Genomic DNA, 18,623 nt, shown 5'->3' on the forward strand with positions numbered 1-18,623 from the left:
ATGCATCTATAAATTTTCCAATAACACATGATCATTGATCATGTGTAATTGATACTAATAGACTGTAATTTTAATTTACTTCAAAAATGCATTAACAATGTAAATTGGCGGAAAATCGAAAAACAACAATTTGTATAACGTTTTTACTTTTGAAGTGTGTAATTTATTGTTTTTATAAGGATGAAGTTATGCAACTTCTTGAAATTTACATGTAAAATAGTATTTGTAACAGATTTGTTTAGTTTGGGTATGTACTCAATGTTATTTCACTAAATTATCAGAAACTATTAAAATTAAAGAATTTATACATACCGAAATCCGGTCTTACTTTTCAGTTGTGTGCATTTAAAATTAAACATCACGTATGGTGTCTCAAACGGTGAAGAAAAAAAATCGTGAGGAAACCATGCATTCCAGAGTATTTTCTTAATAGGGATGATGACAGTTTTTAAATTGTATATAAATTAAGAGTATACTAATAGTAAAGCAATTTTGTAAAAGGATCTGCGATCATTACTTTCGGAGCTACATGGATTTAAAGAGTCAGATTTGCGGAGCTGCCGCGGATACCTGAAAAACGCCCTATACAAAATGGCTCGAACTAATGACGTCATAGGCAATGTAATGATCGTTAGATTTTTATGCGCAATAATAATAGTAATAGTTCATACATAAATAGTAATAGTTCATATATTAAAAAATGTCACATTTAATGTGTGCTATAACTGTATGAATTTTCATCTAATTACGATAAAATATTTTTAATAGATTTTGAAATTTTATAATCTCATTTATTTTGCAAATATCCAGACAATCTTTGCTTTTTATGTATAAATTAGTTAACATTGACCCTATTTACCCGAATGTATCATGAAAATCAATATATTCAAACCTAGTCATCATCCCCATTCTCTACGTGTGTTAAGTCTGCCAATCCGCATTGGGCCAGCGTGGTGGACTATAACTAGACTCGTGCTCGATACTGAGCGGAATATGGGTTAATGAATCATGCCAGACAGAAAGCGATAATGACGTCTATTCACTCTTGCCTGCCTCTTGGTGCTCAAGTTGTTATATTGTGTCTACACTGAAAAAAATAATCTACTTAAATGAGCTACTTACGAAAGGAGTTAGCACATCACTATTTACTACAGGTGCAGGATACGTACAATAGATGCCGTATACTTAGTAATGACGCAGCTTACTGTATCGTTCAGAAGCAACACCATGTTGCATATGGAGCTTGTGTACATAGTGCCAGCTATAAGCGTATTAGTGTATGGTTTGCTACGTATTTTAAGTATGGCACACCAGGAATTCTCAGTTTAGGAGAACAGAAGCTGGAAGGACATTCCACGCCTTCTTGTTTAAAAATCTATGAATTTCTTTCCTAATATCTCATTGTTTAATGTTTATTATATATCAATAAACAATGAGATAATATCATAGTACCTTAGCTTTTTTTTTTTTTTTCGCTGGGAAATGCACTGCATCCCTACTCCAGAGGGTATGTGGGACTCGCCGAAACTGCGGAATACCCACTAAAACCCAGCGGATCCGGCTTCGTTCTTTGGTGACATCACAGGATCATTTAGCACATTATACTGTGAAACCTTAGCTACTAACCTATGGTATTGGAACTGGAAGATTTGACGTACTTTCAGCTTATAAAATCAAGAAGAAAGGAACGGAAGGAAGGAATGGTAATATTCATTTTTGTTCCAGTAAAAAGTTCAATTAATGTAGCAACTACACTGCCACCCAATGTATATGATATTGTAAAAAATACAGACTTAAGCAAAGCTAGAAGTGTCCTGAATGTATCGAGAAGAATTATAGATGGCGAAAAATCTCACAATAGTAGACCTTATATGGTAAGATTTCAAATGTATACGTATTGTATCAGTGATTTTGATTAAACTACGAGTGGAAGATAAATTTTCAACCCATATGTCACCCCCTTATATTAATATTTTTAATATAATATTCGCATGATTAATATAATTATAATAAATAGTCCTCTTTTCATTTTACAAAAATATAAGTCAAAGCAATCGCTCGAGCGATTCATGATAAAAAAACTTCAGCCCCTTTTTAACACTTTTAGGGGTAGAATTATGATAAATCTTAAAAAGTAACCTGTAACATTCTTCGTATTATGATCTCAAATCGGACCAAATTTCATTTGAATTCATTCAGTAGTTTTAGCGTGATGCCCGATCAACAAAAATTACAAACAGACAGACAAAAAAAAAAGTATATTTTTTGCTTCAATATCGATTATAATAATGCCCTCAAACTAAAATTTTCTAAATATTTGCCATAACTTTTGAATATGACCAATATTCCCATTCCCCCCGAATTAGTCGGAAAAGACTAGACAAAAGTCCAGCAGGCGGGAATCGAACCACGAGCTCTCGGTGATGAATTCGGCTCCTTTCATCATCATCATCATCATCATCATCATCATATCAGCCGATGACGTCCACTGCAGGACAAAGGCCTATAGTAAGGTCTTCCAAACATCACGATCCCGAAGTCGACCAACACTGCGCTTTCTAGAGCGAGGTCGCCATTCCAGCACCATGGGATCCCAACGTCCATCGGCTCCTCGAATTATGTGCCGGGCCATTGCCACTTCTGCTTTCCGACTCGTTGAGCTATGTCGGTGACTTTGATTCTTCTGCGGATCTCCTCATTTCTGATTCGGTTTCTCTTTACCGTTCAGCAATTAAGGCTTTGTTAATTGTTATTTGCAGGTTTATCTAAAACTTCCAACGAACGATCCTAAATACAAGAACTATCACCGTTGGCTCTGCGCTGGTGTGATAGTCCATGAGGAGTATATCCTCACATCAGCCGCTTGTATAGAGGACGCCAAACACTTCTATGTTGTCTCTGGCACTTCCAGGTTTGTCTTGAGTTCTATTAAAGTTAAAGTCCTTTGGTCAAGGAAAAAAATAATAAATCCTGACATACTGCTAAAAGATTGCGTATGTGATACCTATTCATGGCGTGATGTACAAAATAATGAACGATACGAAACATGGTAGGGTTTTTAACGTTTTCTGTTGAATACTTTACGAGTAAAAAATGAAGCAACCTAAGATTCGTTTTTTACATTTTGGGGGCATATTTGTTATAGCTTCGAACAGTGCGTGTTGCCAGTAACGAGTCAATCTACGGATCTGAGACTTGTTCGCTAGTTAATGGACCTCATAAGAAGGTTCAGACTCAGAGTTTCTCAGCGGGCGATGGAGCGAGCTATGCTCAGAGTTTCTCTGTGTCAGTGATCGAATCAGAAATGAGGATATCCGCAAGGGTAACAATGTCACCGATGTAGTTCAGCGAGTCGCGAAGCTTAAGAGACAATGGGTAGGGAAGATAGAGCTTGAAGCGCCAAAGAATGTTGGGGTGCCAAGTGTTGGAAAGCTCCCGCACCGGAATGCGCTGTGTTGGTCGACCGCTCTCTATAGATGGACCGAGGGGATCAAGCGGGTTGCAGAGAGCCTATGGATGCTGGCGGCTCGAACCGTGATCCTGGGAAGTCTATAGACAAGTCTATGTCCAAAACTAATATCCAACAGTGGACGTCCATCGGCTGATAATGATGGTGATGATGATATTTTATACGCAACGGACGCAACAAAGTCTGGGAAGATTGTATGAAAGAAAAACGCCACCATGGTTCTCTGCATTCATAGTTTTGTCCAGTTCGCCATGAATATCATATATCTACACATTTTAGCAGCGTGACCATAAATGAATATTAGTTTTCGAGAAAACTTCGTCCTGAACCTATGCTATGCTATGAGTTTTGGAAGCAAACGTTCAATGAAAAGGATTTTCTCTTTTTTATCAGATTTGCTGAAAGGGACGATCGCTACAACAATCTTTGTATCAAAAATGGAGCCAAGAAAGCTATTTGGAAATGTATACCCAGAAGTAAGTTCAATTACCTAAATGGTACAATCAGACGTAACTAGGAAAGCAAGGGTCCTGGTGAAAATGAAAAAATGGGTCATGGAAATAAGAAAACCAATGTCGAACAAAGGTCAAATTCACAATATTTGTCAGGACAACTTTACTAACAAATCAAACTGTAGGTAACCAAAACAAACCCTAGAATGGAAGGGAATACCTTGAACAGTCACAGAGGCTTGTGACCCCGGTCGCAGGTTTAAGGGATCCCTTCCGACATGCCAACTCACCATTCACTGCTCAATCTATTCTCCCCACCTAAACCCATAAAGAATTACACAAGCAGAAATGTGGACGGCTCGATCGCCACGAGAATACTGAAGCCGGCCGTACGGGAGCGCCTTATATCACCAGTCGTTCCCACCTGATCGCTACCCCTCTCTAACTCCCTACTCTTTACGGAAACAAGTCATGCCGTTGGCATGAGCCAGCGCGAGATCGAATGACGTCATAACCCACTCAGACTACTATTTCCAACACTGAATACTCCACAGATTACGTCTTCGACGGTCATGAAAATGACAATATAAGATGGATGAACAACGACATCGCTATCGTAAAAGTGGAGGATGAGTTCGACTTCACACATCGTGTGAAGGGCTGTGACTTCATACCGAAGCCGATCTGCTACAACAACCAATCCAGCAGGTTCGAGGATCCAGGCCAAACAGCCATTATAGCCGGATGGGGAAGCACTGAGAAATATAATGATGTAAGGTGATAATAAAAATATTCTGTACTAGCTGACGCAGCGCAGTTTCACTCGCATGTCTCCCGTTAGCGGAGGGATACGGAGGTAATATATAACCTATAGTCTTTCTCGATAAATGGGCTATCTAACACTGAAAGAATTTTTCAAATCGGACCAGTAGTTTCAGAGATTAGCACGTTCAATCAACAAACAAACTCTTCAGCTTTATAATGTTAGTATAGATTTTAATGGCTTCCACTTGACCATAATACCGGTTTATCGAGGTCCATATACAGGTGTCTTTTAATTAATAAATGGATCAATCTCAAGTGGAACTCATAACATCTATACTTATAATAAATCTGTGGAGAGGTCAATTCTGTAATATATTTCCAAAATAACTATCAGAGGGTGATTTAGTGATCGATACTACTTAATACCAAAAATGCAATCATTAAAATTTTTGTCTGTCTGTATGTTCGTTATAGAAACATAAACTACTCGACGGATGTATGATGATGATGATGATGATGATGATGATTTTTTTAAATAATACTTTCTGTCATGTCAATCTGCTCAGAGGCAATAAACCATTCATGTAGGTACTCGTATCTGATGGCATCACATCATTCAAGGATTTCCTCGAAAGCTAGTTTGTTGCAGATTCCCTGTCAGCGGCTCCCCCTTCGGCTTGTTGCGATGATGATAATGATGATGATGAAGGAAATATGTAATAAATATTGCCTCTCTATATTTTATGAGTGCTATAAATACTTTTTTTATTTCCAGCCTAAGCCTACGAGTCAAGATCTTCTCGAAACCTCTGTCCTCTTGATATCCAAAAGTCAGTGTAAGAAGCGCTGGGGACCGAGGTACCACAACATCATAGACAATTACATGATATGCTCAAGAGATATCGTTAATGAATTAAGTGAAGTTTGCAACGTATGATCATCTTTTTATTATTATTTACAAGTTAGCCCTTAACTACAATCTCACCTGATGGTAAGTGATGATGCAATCTAAGATGGAAGCGGGCTAACTTGTTAGGAGGAGGATGAAACACACACCCCTTTCGGTTTCTACACGACATCGTACTAGAACGCTAAATCGCTTGACCTGGGCCTGGACTAAATAATAAAGCCTAAATCCTAGGACCTCCGTCTTGTAAAACCGCCACGGAGGCCGTGAAAATTATCTACAGGATCGGAAAAAAAATGAAAATTTAAAACTTTTTAAAAATTGAAGGCATCAAATACTTTTAAGTGTATCCTTTTTTTTCGTAACATGGCGAGGATTTTGTGTGTGTGTGTGTGTGTGTGTGTGTTTTTTTTTTTAATTTAGGTACTACTATTTTATTTCTACTGTGTGATACTCGTAGTATGGTAAAAGTTAAGGCTTTCTTGTTGACTATATCAACTAACTAACGAATGTGGTAACTATATTACCAAAATTTAGTATTTAGTTGCAGTTGTGGTATTTAATTGTTCATTTAAAAAAAACTTATTCTTTTTTACCTATTTGGTATTGGTAAGAAAAGTAATATGAATAGGTACCCTACATTTTAAAAGTGCTTGTGGGGCATAATTGAAATAAACGACTTCAATTTAAAAGTTATCATTATCATCATTGAAAAACCATATACGGCTCACTGTTGAGCACGAGTCTCCTCTCAGAATGAGAGTCACCACACTGGCGCGATTGGGATTAGAGACTTCACACACGTATAGAGAATTAAGAAATTTCTCAACTATTCAGGATTCCTTACGATATATTTCCTTAAAATTTTTACTCTACTTTATTAATAATTTTAGGAAAAGTACGTCGAATGCACAGAGATTACCTACTCCGATGAAAACCAGGAGTCGCGACGGGTGATCAATCCAAATCAGTTGTCTCTACATTCGGGCTACCACAATGACACTCGCAGAGTGAACCAGCAGCAATACAACGGAGGATTCTGTGAGGTTGCTTCATCATTATCATTTTACATCCACTAGTAAGCCCGACATTCCCTCCTTATAGGAGAGGGGGTAAGAAACTAAAACCCACCGATCTGCTTTAGATGGGCGGGATGTTTGTCTCTTAATTAATTTTACCGGCTAAGACATACCGCCAAGCGATTTAGTGTTCAGGTACGATGTCGTTTAAAAACCGAAAGGGGTTAACAAGTTAGCCCGCTTCCATCTTAGATCTTAGACTGCATCATCACTTACCATCAGGTGAGATTGTAGTCAAGGGCTAACTTGTAAAGAATAAAAAAAAATATCATTTTGACGATCTACTAACGGCAAAGACGTACCAAGCGATTTAGTGTTCTGGTAAAAACTGAAAGTGTGGATTTCCATCCTCCTCCTAGCAAATTAACCCACTTTCGTCTGAGATTGCATCATCACTTACCATCAGGTGAGATTGTAGTCAAGAAAAATTGAAGCGAAACGTTAGCAAAAGCGAAAGATTTTTGTCATGTATTTGGGAAATAATGTCCATTTAAGATTTATTTTTGAAATTCAAAATTCATTTATTTCAAGTAGGCTTAGTTTACAAGCACTTTTGACACCTCAATTGACTATTTGTAAAGATTCTACCACCGGTTCAGAAGGCAGGTTCTGCTGAGATGAAACCGGCAAGAAACTCAACGGTTAACTCTTTAAAAAAAAAAACTTTTTTCCAGAATGACCATGGTGGACCATTAATTCATGGCGAGGGAGCCAGCGCTATGGTGATCGGCATAATCTCCGCTTGCCTCGTCAAAGAGCAGACAAACAAGTGCTATGGACCGTTTCTGTACACCAGCGTCTATAAAAACAGGATCCTGATAAATTGTGCCATTTATAAAGACGTTGCGTATGTCAAAATTCTTACTTGTTCATATTCGTTTTAGTATAGAAAACAATACTATTTCATTCAATTCAAGGAAGAAATTCAATTACCTGCTTGTTTAGTTCAATTATTCGCTTGAAAACTAATCCTAATTGAAATTAATGAACACAAAACGTTATCAATATTTACAACACAATACATTATTTCACAAAATCACTAACGCGACTGGCAACGTGACGGTGACTACGCTGTCTAACAAACAACTGAGCTTAAGTCATCAAATACCGTCTTATTTATACCAATATTGATACCTCCCCTCCACAATAATATAAATAATAAATGTTAATACCACCTTATAATTGAGGAGCTTGTATCAATTAAGTAACTTTTCGACTTAACGACTGCTTTCTTTATTACTTTTAATAATATATTGAATTCAGCACAATGAGTTCACAAAAAATATATTATAAATTTCAGAGGTGACTGCACAAAAATATTCAGATCCGGTGATTCATATAGAGAAGAGGAGCTAAGTTGGAACGGTCATCCAGACGGGTAAGCACAAGTCTTGAGTTTGATGATCATACCATGATCCTAATATCCTACCATCCTACCATCCTCATGATCATACCTTATTGTCAGCCACTGACGATCAAGTAATTTCACATGCGATCGGCATAATGTCATGCACATCGCGACCAACAGACGCTGAGTTTTATCGGCTGTCAAGCTGTTAGCGCTGCAGGCATGTGAGTTTACTTTATCGCCAGTGGCTGACATATGGTTAGGCTAGCTGTTTGCCTAGAAGATACTATTTTATGACAGGCGTTCACAAATCTGCATCGTATCGGACGTATCGTATGAAACGGATTTTAGTATTCGTTGTAAAGAAAGTCATACAAGTGCGTCCACTAATCCGCATCATACGGATCGCATCGAACGGATTTTATCTACCATAAAATTAAATATCCGTTTGATGCAATGTGGATTTGGGGAAATTTTTAACGCGTTGAATTAAATGCGGCTTTTAAGAAAATGTAAATACAAACTTCGGGATTCTAGTCTGGAGTGATTTTCGAATGTATTTTAGATTTAAATTAAGATGCCTGACGGACTTCATTGGTTAAAGGATGAAGAAGGAACTAGATCAAAAATTTCGTACACTCTCCAACACTCTCCAAAATATGTTTAATAGAAAACCGACATACAGACAACCTTTCGGCGATGTCTTTGATTGTGTTAATTTATAACTGAATCGTGAATAAAATATTTTGTACAATCTTTTAGGCCAGCCAAAAATGAAATGAGAAGATCAGAAGATAAGAGAAGTATTAATGAAAAGCCATCGAATGATACAAAACTAGATAAAGTAATGAAACACGGCGGTGTCATTTTAAGAACTCACACTGATCATGCAGCGATGAAATTGGAGAATATTAATTCTACTGTCTAAATAAATATATTTTATAATCTTGGATTTCATTAATAATTTGTCCTGAAAAGAATCGACAAGTGTCGTTTAAGAATTTTATTAAATCTCGAGTCGTTTACAAATCGATTCTTTTACAAATCTTATAAACAAACAGTGGAGTATATACACCTAAGACCAGGGTCCTAGAGACCAGTTAGGTAGGTAAAATTTTGAAAAAGAGTTGAACTGCCGAATTCTTCTCAGCAGCGAATTTTGCGACATATTTTCGTCCATGATTCCTCAGTGCCTAAAGAACTCTTCGAATAATTGGTGTTACTCTTGATAAACTACGGATCCGAGATTGGGTCGCTAGCTATGGACCTCAGACCAATTATTCTATAGGACCTGCCTCGCTAGACGTTACTTTTCTGTCAAAGTATATGATCAACGATCTAATGCGATTATAAAAACTGTCTCTGTAGAATCGATGTTAAATAGTTGTAATCGTGTTGGTTGGTTGGTAATAATACCGTTTTGTGTAATTGAATTATGTAAAAAACGGGCAGAAACTTCTAATTTAGTATAAAATATATACCAAATCTAAGCTCGTTTTCTTCAGAAAATGACAGACAATTTCGTTCGTGACTATGAGTGCGATACAGGTCCTTCTATAATTGGTCTAAGCTATGGACCTCAAAAATAGGCTCAGAAATTTGAAGTCAAGTCAGAGAGAGCACATAATAGTAGTTTGAAGAACCGATAGACTGTTGGGGTCTGACAGTCTGGAATTTGTTTATTTTTCGTAAAAGATGATAATAAGCAAACAGGGAAAATAGATCAAACTAATAACAGAATGGTATCCGAGAGACGGCAAAAGAATCAGAGGACCAGGATAAGATTAGGAATATAGCGGGTCCAACATGGACTCGTAGTGCAAAACAAGCTGGACCACATTAACGAGCGCAGCGCAGTGTTGGTCGACCCTCCACCAGGTGGACTGACGACATCAAGCGAGTCGCAGGGATTCGCTGGATGCAGGCGGCTCAGTATCGTGTTGTTTGGAAGTCCCTACAAAAGGCTTATGTCCTGCATTGGACGTCCATCGGCTGATACGATGAAAAACAACCCAAACAGCAATTAAGGCTTTTTTATATTATTATTATTTTAAAATATAACAAATTGGTAATGTTGATGAATGGTATGTTGTAAAGTTAATCAATGGAACAGTTTTACTATTACATTATTTGATTATTTTCTATCACATATCAAGGAACGTAAAACCAACGCATGAAATTGACTTTTAAACTGTATTTTATTTCTCTTACTTCAAGTCATTCTTTAGTTAAAATGAAGGTTATTCATTACATAGCAGCGAGTATTCTATATATTTACAGTAAGTATATCTACCAGCTCTCAAAAATATATAAATAATTACGGAATAGGTATATAACTTGATCTTGAAATCTTTTAAATTGTTAGTACCTTCGCCAAGCGATTTAGCGTTCCGGTACGATGTCGTGTAGAAACCGAAAGGGGTGTGGATTTTCACCCTCCTCCTAACAAGTTAGCCCGCTTCCATCTTAGATTGCATCATCACTTACCATCAGGTGAGATTGTAGTCAAGGGCTAACTTGTACAGAATAAAAAAAAAACCTACTAACTAATGCAACTATTTGAATTCAACAAGTTCTTGCTATATGTTTATATATAATTTTATAAATTACAATTTTAATTAATATAACTAAAACAGATATTATATACTTAGTAGTAAAATATATTGTGATGTACCAACATTTTAATCACTTAATCTTTACTAAAACTAATTGACACCGCGCGGTTTCACCCGCGTTGTTCCCGTTCCCGTAAGAAATACGGGAATAATATATATATTTATACTCGATAACTGGGCTATCTAACACTGAAAGAATTTTTCAAATCGGACCAGTAGTTCCTGAGATTAACGCGTTCAAGCAAGCAAACAAACAAACTCTTCAGCTTTATAATATTAGTAATTAGTCTATATCTATACTAATCTATACTAGTCTATACTCTATACTAATATTATAAAGAGGTAAAGTTTGTAAGTTTGTCACATTTTTCAAATGGGGTAATCTTCGGAACTACTGGTCCGATTTTAAAAATTCTTTCACCAGTAGAATGCTACATTATCGGGGAGTGCTATAGGCTATATTTTTATATTTGTATCATATATATTAGCCGAGTTATCACAGTTTTTGTCATACAGGTCGGACTGAAAATCCTCTTAAACAGACTTATTCGCATGCGCTGCCTTAACTATTGTGTAAAATTGAAATTAATGTATGGAGACTTTATGTATCTTTAAAAGTTCTACAAAAAAGTCCGCGACACCATATATCTATCTTCTATATATTAGCAGATATAGTACCTTTTGTGTTTTAAAAATTATTAATTTTATATACTTAGGTTTACGTCATTATTTATACAACTAAACTAATTACTAATAGTAAAGTTGACATCGAAATTTACGCGGACGAAGTCGCGGGCGTCCGCTAGTATAGATTATAAAGAGGTAAAGTTTGTGGTGCTGTAGAGGGTAATCTTCGGATCTACTAAACCGATTATTAAAATTCTTTTACCACTAAAAAGCCACGTTATTTGCGAGTGATATGAGCTATATTCTACTTCCGTATTCTCACAGGTAGTCTAAGTATAATTATAAAAGAATTACCAATTAGATACTGGATTAGTTACAGATATTCATGCGATCCAGGTAGCAACGCATCTACCTGAAGAATTAAGCACAGTAATAAATGATACAAGAAGAATTATCAATGGCGATGAAGTAACGGATGGTAGACCTTACATGGTAAACACATATTTGTTGTAAAGCTTCAAATACGATTCTGTAGCTTGGCAAATTCGTTCGTAACACTCCGTGGTCCGCGGGGGCCGGGAGGCGGGTAGCGATGACAGATAAACCTACAACTGATGCTTCCCACTTCCGGCATCTGTCTCGCGCGCACGACTTCACACCCGCGCAGGCGTTACCTCCCCGTCGCCCGCAAATCATAGGAGTGTCAACAACGAACTTGTCAAACTATATTTGGTACCTACACGACCCTAGAAATGCGGAGTTACGTCACAGAATACATACGTACAAGTATATTGCATACCAATGATATTTTATATTAGATATGTTACGTGCCTGCAAAATCATCGCAAAAAGTTATCCGAATTTAGCTACTCTACACAGCACACACGTGCGTAATTTTGTATTTACATGCACTAGGTATATACTTAGGTATATGTTTATATAGTTTTTGACACTTCCTGAACACATAACTCGACATTGTTCACAATATTCAGGTAGGTACCTATTTTATAGTCTAAATAACTTACGTTATTAAATTAAGTCCATTAGCGAGTTTATTCGCTTCAGTGGCATATCTTTAGTCTATTTGTTTTCGTTTGCTAGGCAATTATGTTATTTAATCGTGCTTGAGCTGGTTTTTGACGGCCTCCGTGGCGCAGTGGTGTGCGCGGTGGATTTACAAGACGGAGGTCCTGGGTTCGATCCCCAGCTGGGCAGATTGAGATTTTCTTAATTGGTCCAGGTCTGGCGTGTGGGAGGCTTCGGCCGTGGCTACTTACCACCCTACCGCCAAAGATGTACCGCCAAGCGATTTAGCGTTCCGGTGCGATGTATATATATGCGTGTAGAAACCGTAAGGAGTGTGGATTTTCTTCCTCCTCCTAACAAGTTAACCCGCTTCCTTTCCTTCAAAATCTTAGATTGCATCATCACTTACCATCAGGTAAGAATGTAGTCAAGGGCTAACTTGTAAAGAATAATAAATAAAAAAAACACAGAGGTCTCCTCTAAGAATAATAAATAAAAAAAAACGCAGAGGCCGACGCACGACGTTGGCGCGTCTCTTCATAAAGGTTATACCATAATTTAATTCCCAGGTCTATCTCAAACTACCGCGCAATAACAATAAGAAACCGAACTATCGCTCCTGGTTATGTGGAGGAGTCATCCTCCATGAGGAGTACATACTGACGTCGGCAGCTTGTATTGAAGACGTTGAACATTTTTACGTAGTTTCTGGGACTTACAAGTAAGAATTGCAATCATTATGACTCACATCATCTCCTTTCCCTTATCCCCCCTAAGTGGGGTCGGAAAAATATGTCAATCTTTTCCATTCGTCTCTATTACTCGTCAATTCATCCACTCTCATCCTCTTTACACACTCCAGCCTTCTCTCTTATGTCCTTCCACTTGCACATTCAACATTTTTCTAGTAATATGACTTTCCTCCCTACGCATTACATGTCCATACCAAGCTAACCTTCTACTCCTCTTAAATACTCACTAGCCTTCGTCCGCGTGGAATTTAGTTGTTTACAAATCTCTCGGGAACCATGGATTTTTCCGGGATAAAAAGTAGCCTATGTCTTAATCTATGCTATATTATATCTCAATACCAAATTTCAACTAATTCGGTTTAGTAGTCGAGGCGTGAAAGAGTAACAAACATTCATATCATCAAATTCATCAGGTTTCGCAAATTTCGGGAAACCATGGATTTTTACGGGATAAAAGTAGCCTATGTGTTATTCCAGAGTAAGAGTTTCCATTCCAAATGTCAGCCAAATAGCTTCTGTAGTAGCGGCGTTAAAGAGTAACAAACATCCAAACATGCATCCAGACATCCATATAAAATTTCACGTTTTTATTATCAGTAGGATTGATTGATCTGATTTAAGCAATGATAATTTTATACTATAGATTGGTTACGTCCCTACAAAATCACCGCAAAAAGTGATCCGATTAATAGGCTACTAAACTGAGCGCACACATGCACAATTTTGTCTTCCATAATTCCATTATTTAATTACACTTCCTGAACACATAACCGACATTGTAGACAATATTTAGTTATTATTTGTTTATATAACGTTCGTTGTTTACCACAAATAACATTGAGATGTGGAAATTTCCTCTTTTGAGCGCCTCATTTTTCATGACCTAGTAAAACATCTTACAGTATTTAACATCATTGGATTTAAATAATTTTAGGTATGCCGATGAAGATGATCGATACAACAACCCGTGTATCAAAAACGGTGCAAAAAAAGCTATTTGGAAATGTATTCCTAAGAGTATGTATTAATAAATTTTTAGTAAAGTAGTGTGGGCATGGAGAACATATTGTTTTTACATACATATTATTTATGTTATTGTGGAGTGGAGGGGACGTGGGTATAAATAAGAAGGTATTTGATGACTTGAACTCAGTTGTTTGTTAGGCAGCGTGGACACCGATACGCTGCTAGACGCGTTAGTGATTTTGTGCAATAATGTTTGTTGTAATTATTATTGATATTATGTTGTAATTATTGATCATGAATAGTTTAGTGTGGGCATGGAAAACATGTCGGGCAGGGAAGGTGAGTTATGCATTCTAAAGGGATCCCTTAAACCTACTCCCAAGTCACAAGTCCAGGTACCTGCTCTAAGTGTTTCCTCTACCACAAAATCATCGTACAATCAATGTTGCTGCTACAAGTCACGTCACAATATCGGGCAGGAAAGGATCCTTTGAATCTACACCCAAGGTCACAAGTCCTGCGGATTGCTCGTAGTGTTTCCTCTACTAAAAAATCATGATACAGTCAAAGTTGCTGCTACTACATTATGTAATGAAATGTATTCACAGATTACGTATTCGATGGTCATGAAAACGACAACATAAGATGGATGAACAACGACATAGCGATCGTTAAAGTGGAGGATGAATTCGATTTCAACAGGAGGATCAAAGGATGTGACTTTGTGCCTAAGCCCATTTGCTACAATAACCAGAGCTTGACAATGGAGAACCCTGGAACTGTTGCCAGTATAGCTGGCTGGGGTACTACGTCTCGATACAATGATGTATGTTATATATTTTTTTTATTGTTTACATGTTAGCTTTTGACTACAATCTCATCTGATGGTAAGTGATGAAATCTAAGATGGAAGCTGGTTAACTTGTTTAGAGGAGGATGAAAATCCACATCCCTTTCGGTTTCTACTCGACATCGGTACCGGAACGCTAAATCGCATGGCGTTACGTCCTTGCCGGTAGGGGGTAACTAGACATAGGCAAAGCCTCCCACCAGCCAGACCTGGACTAATTAAGAGACCGAGCACGTAATACCGTGGGGCGTCTTAGTCTTCTAGATAAACACGATCCTAGTCTATCTATTACCTAATTATTATTATTATTTCCTATTTATAAGGCACTGTGTAGCACAAAACCTATTTGCTGTGTTATTTATCGTTACCACTGCTAATGCGTACCTACATAGACAATACGTGAATAGAGAATAGACGGTTGATTACATATTTCAGGGTAATATACCCCATCTGTACAAAACCCAGTTTATATAGATTATGTAACTTTCAGTGGGTCAGTAGAAGAAAGGAAAACCAACAGAGCCTTCTAGAGTCCCAAGTGGAGATCATCCCCAAGAACAGGTGCAAGCGACGCTGGGGCTCCAGATACCATAACATTATTGACAACTACATGATCTGCACCAAGGATATCGGGCAAACCATGTCTGAGATTTGTAATGTATGAGTTTTATGACTTCTCTGCTACAGAGGACTAATTAAGTTCTCAATAATGGCTTATTTTATATAATTATTACTACATCATCGCTAACACCCCATGACCCATATGCGACTCACTATTAAGCACGGGTTCCTCTCATATTGAGGGGTTATACTATAGTCCACCATATTGGCCCAATGCGGATAGGCAGCTTTCACACACGCAGAAATTAAGAGAATTCTCAGGTATGCAAGTTTCCTCACGGTGTTTTTGACCTCACTGATACGAATAACGACGATTTCACTGAAATTTTTGCAGGAAAAATACGTCGATTGTCAAGACATAAGCTATTCTGACGAGGAAGACGCAAGGAGAGACGGCAAAGTGCTCCGAAGTGAGTTAATACCGACCAACCTGACGATTCATTCTGCACATAACGACACGAGGCGATACGCCTCGGCCGCTGAGGGAGGATTTTGTGAGGTGGGTTCTTAGTACAACTTTTTTTAGTACCACGGAGATCGGCAACTTTTTCCTGCGGGTGCTAGAGCTTAAGTCTTGTCAGTAGAGCAGTTTTTCCGCTATATATTTGAGATGTTGGACGTTATATTATAGTATAAAGCGTCGAATTAACGCTGTCGTTGCGTGTTGACTGAGAAGTTTGGAAGGATATATTTTAGTCCAGGATAGTACAACAAGCAATGCTTACCTGCAGAAATCTGTGGGGTATTTTTCTTCCCGCAGAAAAATAAAACCATGAAGCTTGTTGGGCAATTTAAGTATACTGAATACAAGAGGAAGTCTAAAAATTGAGTAGTAATTAGTTGACACATGATGCGGAGGAATAAAGGTAATAACAAGAAGAATGTTGAAATTGTAAGGTGAACACAAGTGGAGAAGAAGGAGGAGACATTTTGAGTGTATGAAATATGTGTAAAAGGATAATGAGGTGATGTATGAATAAGAAGCAAATGGAAGAGAATGACATAAATTTCCAACAAAAGATCATAGGCAAAAAAATCCATAGGCTGATCATTGTCAGCCTGTATCAGTCCACAGCCTGTATCAGTCCACTGCTGTACATAGGCATTTCCGAGAGCGCGCTACCACACACAATCCTCCTCTTTCCTCATCCAGCCACTTCCCACTACCTTCTTAATGTCGTCGGACCATCTGGCTGGAGGGTGTCCTACACTGCGCTTGCTGGTACGTGATCGCCACTCCAGAACACGTCAGCCCCAGCACCTATCTGTTCTGTGACTAATATGGCCCGCCCACTGTCACTTCAGTTTGATAATCCTTATCCGATTAATTTCGTTCTCCTACGAATTTCCTCGTTCCAGATCCTCTGGTGGTGGTCCTTCAGAAAGTCCTAACATAGCTCTTTTCATAGCTCGCTGAGCAACTTCAGCTTGTGGCCAAACACCAACCAATCAACATAGACTGATAATTATGATGAAAGATGATAACAATATATACTTATACGACTTTACTTGCAAGTCTGATAAATTCATTCTCATCCTCAGAATGATCACGGCGGTCCTCTGGTGTACGGCAGCGGGGTTAACAGCGTCGTCATCGGCGTTATCTCGGCCTGTCTCGTCAAGGAGAGGAGCAATAAGTGCTACGGACCGTTCCTCTACACCAGCGTCTATAAGAACAGGCAGTTCATTTCTTGCGCCATTTATAAGGACGTTGAGTGAGTACGAAGATAGGTTATAATGTCTTCAATATACTTATAAAATTCAAAGTTCAACAGCTCTGAGTGCACTGACAAGTTGGAATTAAAGAAATTAATTGAAACTTGACTTTCGTACGTGGCTGGAATTCTGACTGTTAATGTTAAAGAGTAGAGTTATAGTAATAGACCTCTTTATGCCAGAGCTTCTCCGTTAAAGTACTGACATGATTATAACTGCTGTCAAGCTGCTATACATTCCGGTTTGATGTGTATCAGTCCTGGTGTAATTGTAGGCACATGATGAAACTTGAAGAATGTCCTGCGAAATATTGTTCTGTTAAAAGCTGTGGTTTACTTCAGGTTTATCCATTTGCAGTTTGCTTGTTCCATTTACTATTTATTATCACAGGATTCAATCTTCCTTTTGAGGCAAGGAACCCTAAAAAACCTAATAAATGCCTCAAAATGGTAATATAATAGCTTTGGCACTCAAAGAACACTTGTATATTAAAATGTTATTAAATTTGAAAATTAGAAATTTAGGGATTTTTATCGCTTAATTCAATATCTGGTAGTCAAATACAAAAAAAAGTATTTCATCATGTGTAGTTTGTCACAGCAATCATTTTGATATCCATTTTACATTGTGGTTCAAAAGTTAGGGGTACATCAAAAGCTAAAGACATATTTCGAGCTAAGTCGCTGGTCTGGTATGATTTTTCCCTTTGACATAGATAGTACAAAAAACCTATTTTTGCTTGTTATTTTCTCAAGTATGATGCTATTAAAATAAATGTTTTTTGTTTCAGACCAAAATGTAGGCGACAATTCAGGTCTGGAATAACTCACACTGAGACTATTGTCTCGTGGAAGAATCATGTTGATGGGTAAGGAAAGAGATTTATTATGACTATTGTTTAGAATTCCTCTGTTTCAAAATAAATTTATGGGAATTTAGGATATTTTGTTAAATATCATCGTTTGGATGATGATATCGTCAGATTTGTCAAGATTTCATTTAAGAGTATATTTTGTCCAAAGAAATCCTCTAATAAATTCGTTGTACATGTACTAGCCAAACCGCATTTGGACAGCGTTGTGGACCAAGACCTATCCAATTTCATACTGAGAGAAGACTCGAGCTCAACAGTGAGTCGAAAATAGGTTGTTAATGATGATGATAATTATGACATATTACTTTGTTTCAGACCAGCTAAGAACGAGCAATCAATAATCCAGCGTGCTAAAGAAGACTCTGTAGAAACTAAAAGAGATAAAGTTTATTCTGACAGAGGGTCTATCGTTAGACCTGATACGAGAGCTGCAAATAATGTTAATGGTACAAGTAAACCTAAATAGGTCATTAACGTTGTTCCTAATAAAGCAGATTATGATGATGTTAAGTTTTATTTGCATCTTCTAACAACCCTGATACTAATTAGTTATTTT

The 18,623-nt window shown here is 37.6% G+C and overlaps 2 protein-coding genes across 2 annotated transcripts; both read left to right on the forward strand.

Annotated features, from left to right (window-relative positions):
- Positions 1-1,191: 1,191 nt before the first annotated feature.
- Positions 1,192-8,948, forward strand: LOC112056491 (uncharacterized). The gene is made up of 10 exons (XM_052888896.1): positions 1,192-1,282; positions 1,726-1,874; positions 2,760-2,911; positions 3,863-3,945; positions 4,476-4,693; positions 5,462-5,617; positions 6,487-6,639; positions 7,347-7,519; positions 7,973-8,050; positions 8,783-8,948. The coding sequence occupies exons 1-10, from the start codon at positions 1,192-1,194 to the stop codon at positions 8,946-8,948; spliced, it is 1,419 nt and encodes a 472-aa protein (XP_052744856.1).
- A 1,143-nt stretch (positions 8,949-10,091) lies between these two features.
- On the forward strand, positions 10,092-18,561 carry LOC112054911 (uncharacterized). The gene is made up of 10 exons (XM_052888897.1): positions 10,092-10,104; positions 11,624-11,754; positions 12,858-13,009; positions 13,975-14,057; positions 14,615-14,832; positions 15,347-15,514; positions 15,812-15,976; positions 17,020-17,192; positions 17,984-18,061; positions 18,383-18,561. Exons 1-10 carry the CDS (start codon positions 10,092-10,094, stop codon positions 18,531-18,533), a joined length of 1,332 nt encoding a protein of 443 aa, XP_052744857.1. The 3' UTR covers positions 18,534-18,561.
- The last annotated feature ends 62 nt before the right edge of the window (positions 18,562-18,623 follow it).

The sequence above is a fragment of the Bicyclus anynana genome, chromosome 24 (assembly GCF_947172395.1).
Source record: "Bicyclus anynana chromosome 24, ilBicAnyn1.1, whole genome shotgun sequence".
Taxonomy (NCBI): Eukaryota; Metazoa; Arthropoda; class Insecta; order Lepidoptera; family Nymphalidae; genus Bicyclus; species Bicyclus anynana.

What these genes read in the sequence shown, in the direction of transcription:
- LOC112056491 (XM_052888896.1), top strand. Translation starts at nt 1,192, where the DNA reads ATGACGCAGCTTACTGTATCGTTCAGAAGCAACACCATGTTGCATATG. An exon ending in TTGGAAATGTATACCCAGAA is followed by an intron (nt 3,946 to 4,475) that starts GTAAGTTCAATT and finishes AATACTCCACAG; the next exon opens with ATTACGTCTTCGACGGTCAT. An exon ending in GCCATTTATAAAGACGTTGC is followed by an intron (nt 7,520 to 7,972) that starts GTATGTCAAAAT and finishes TATAAATTTCAG; the next exon opens with AGGTGACTGCACAAAAATAT.
- LOC112054911 (XM_052888897.1), top strand. An exon ending in GTAGTTTCTGGGACTTACAA is followed by an intron (nt 13,010 to 13,974) that starts GTAAGAATTGCA and finishes AAATAATTTTAG; the next exon opens with GTATGCCGATGAAGATGATC. An exon ending in CTGAGGGAGGATTTTGTGAG is followed by an intron (nt 15,977 to 17,019) that starts GTGGGTTCTTAG and finishes TCTCATCCTCAG; the next exon opens with AATGATCACGGCGGTCCTCT.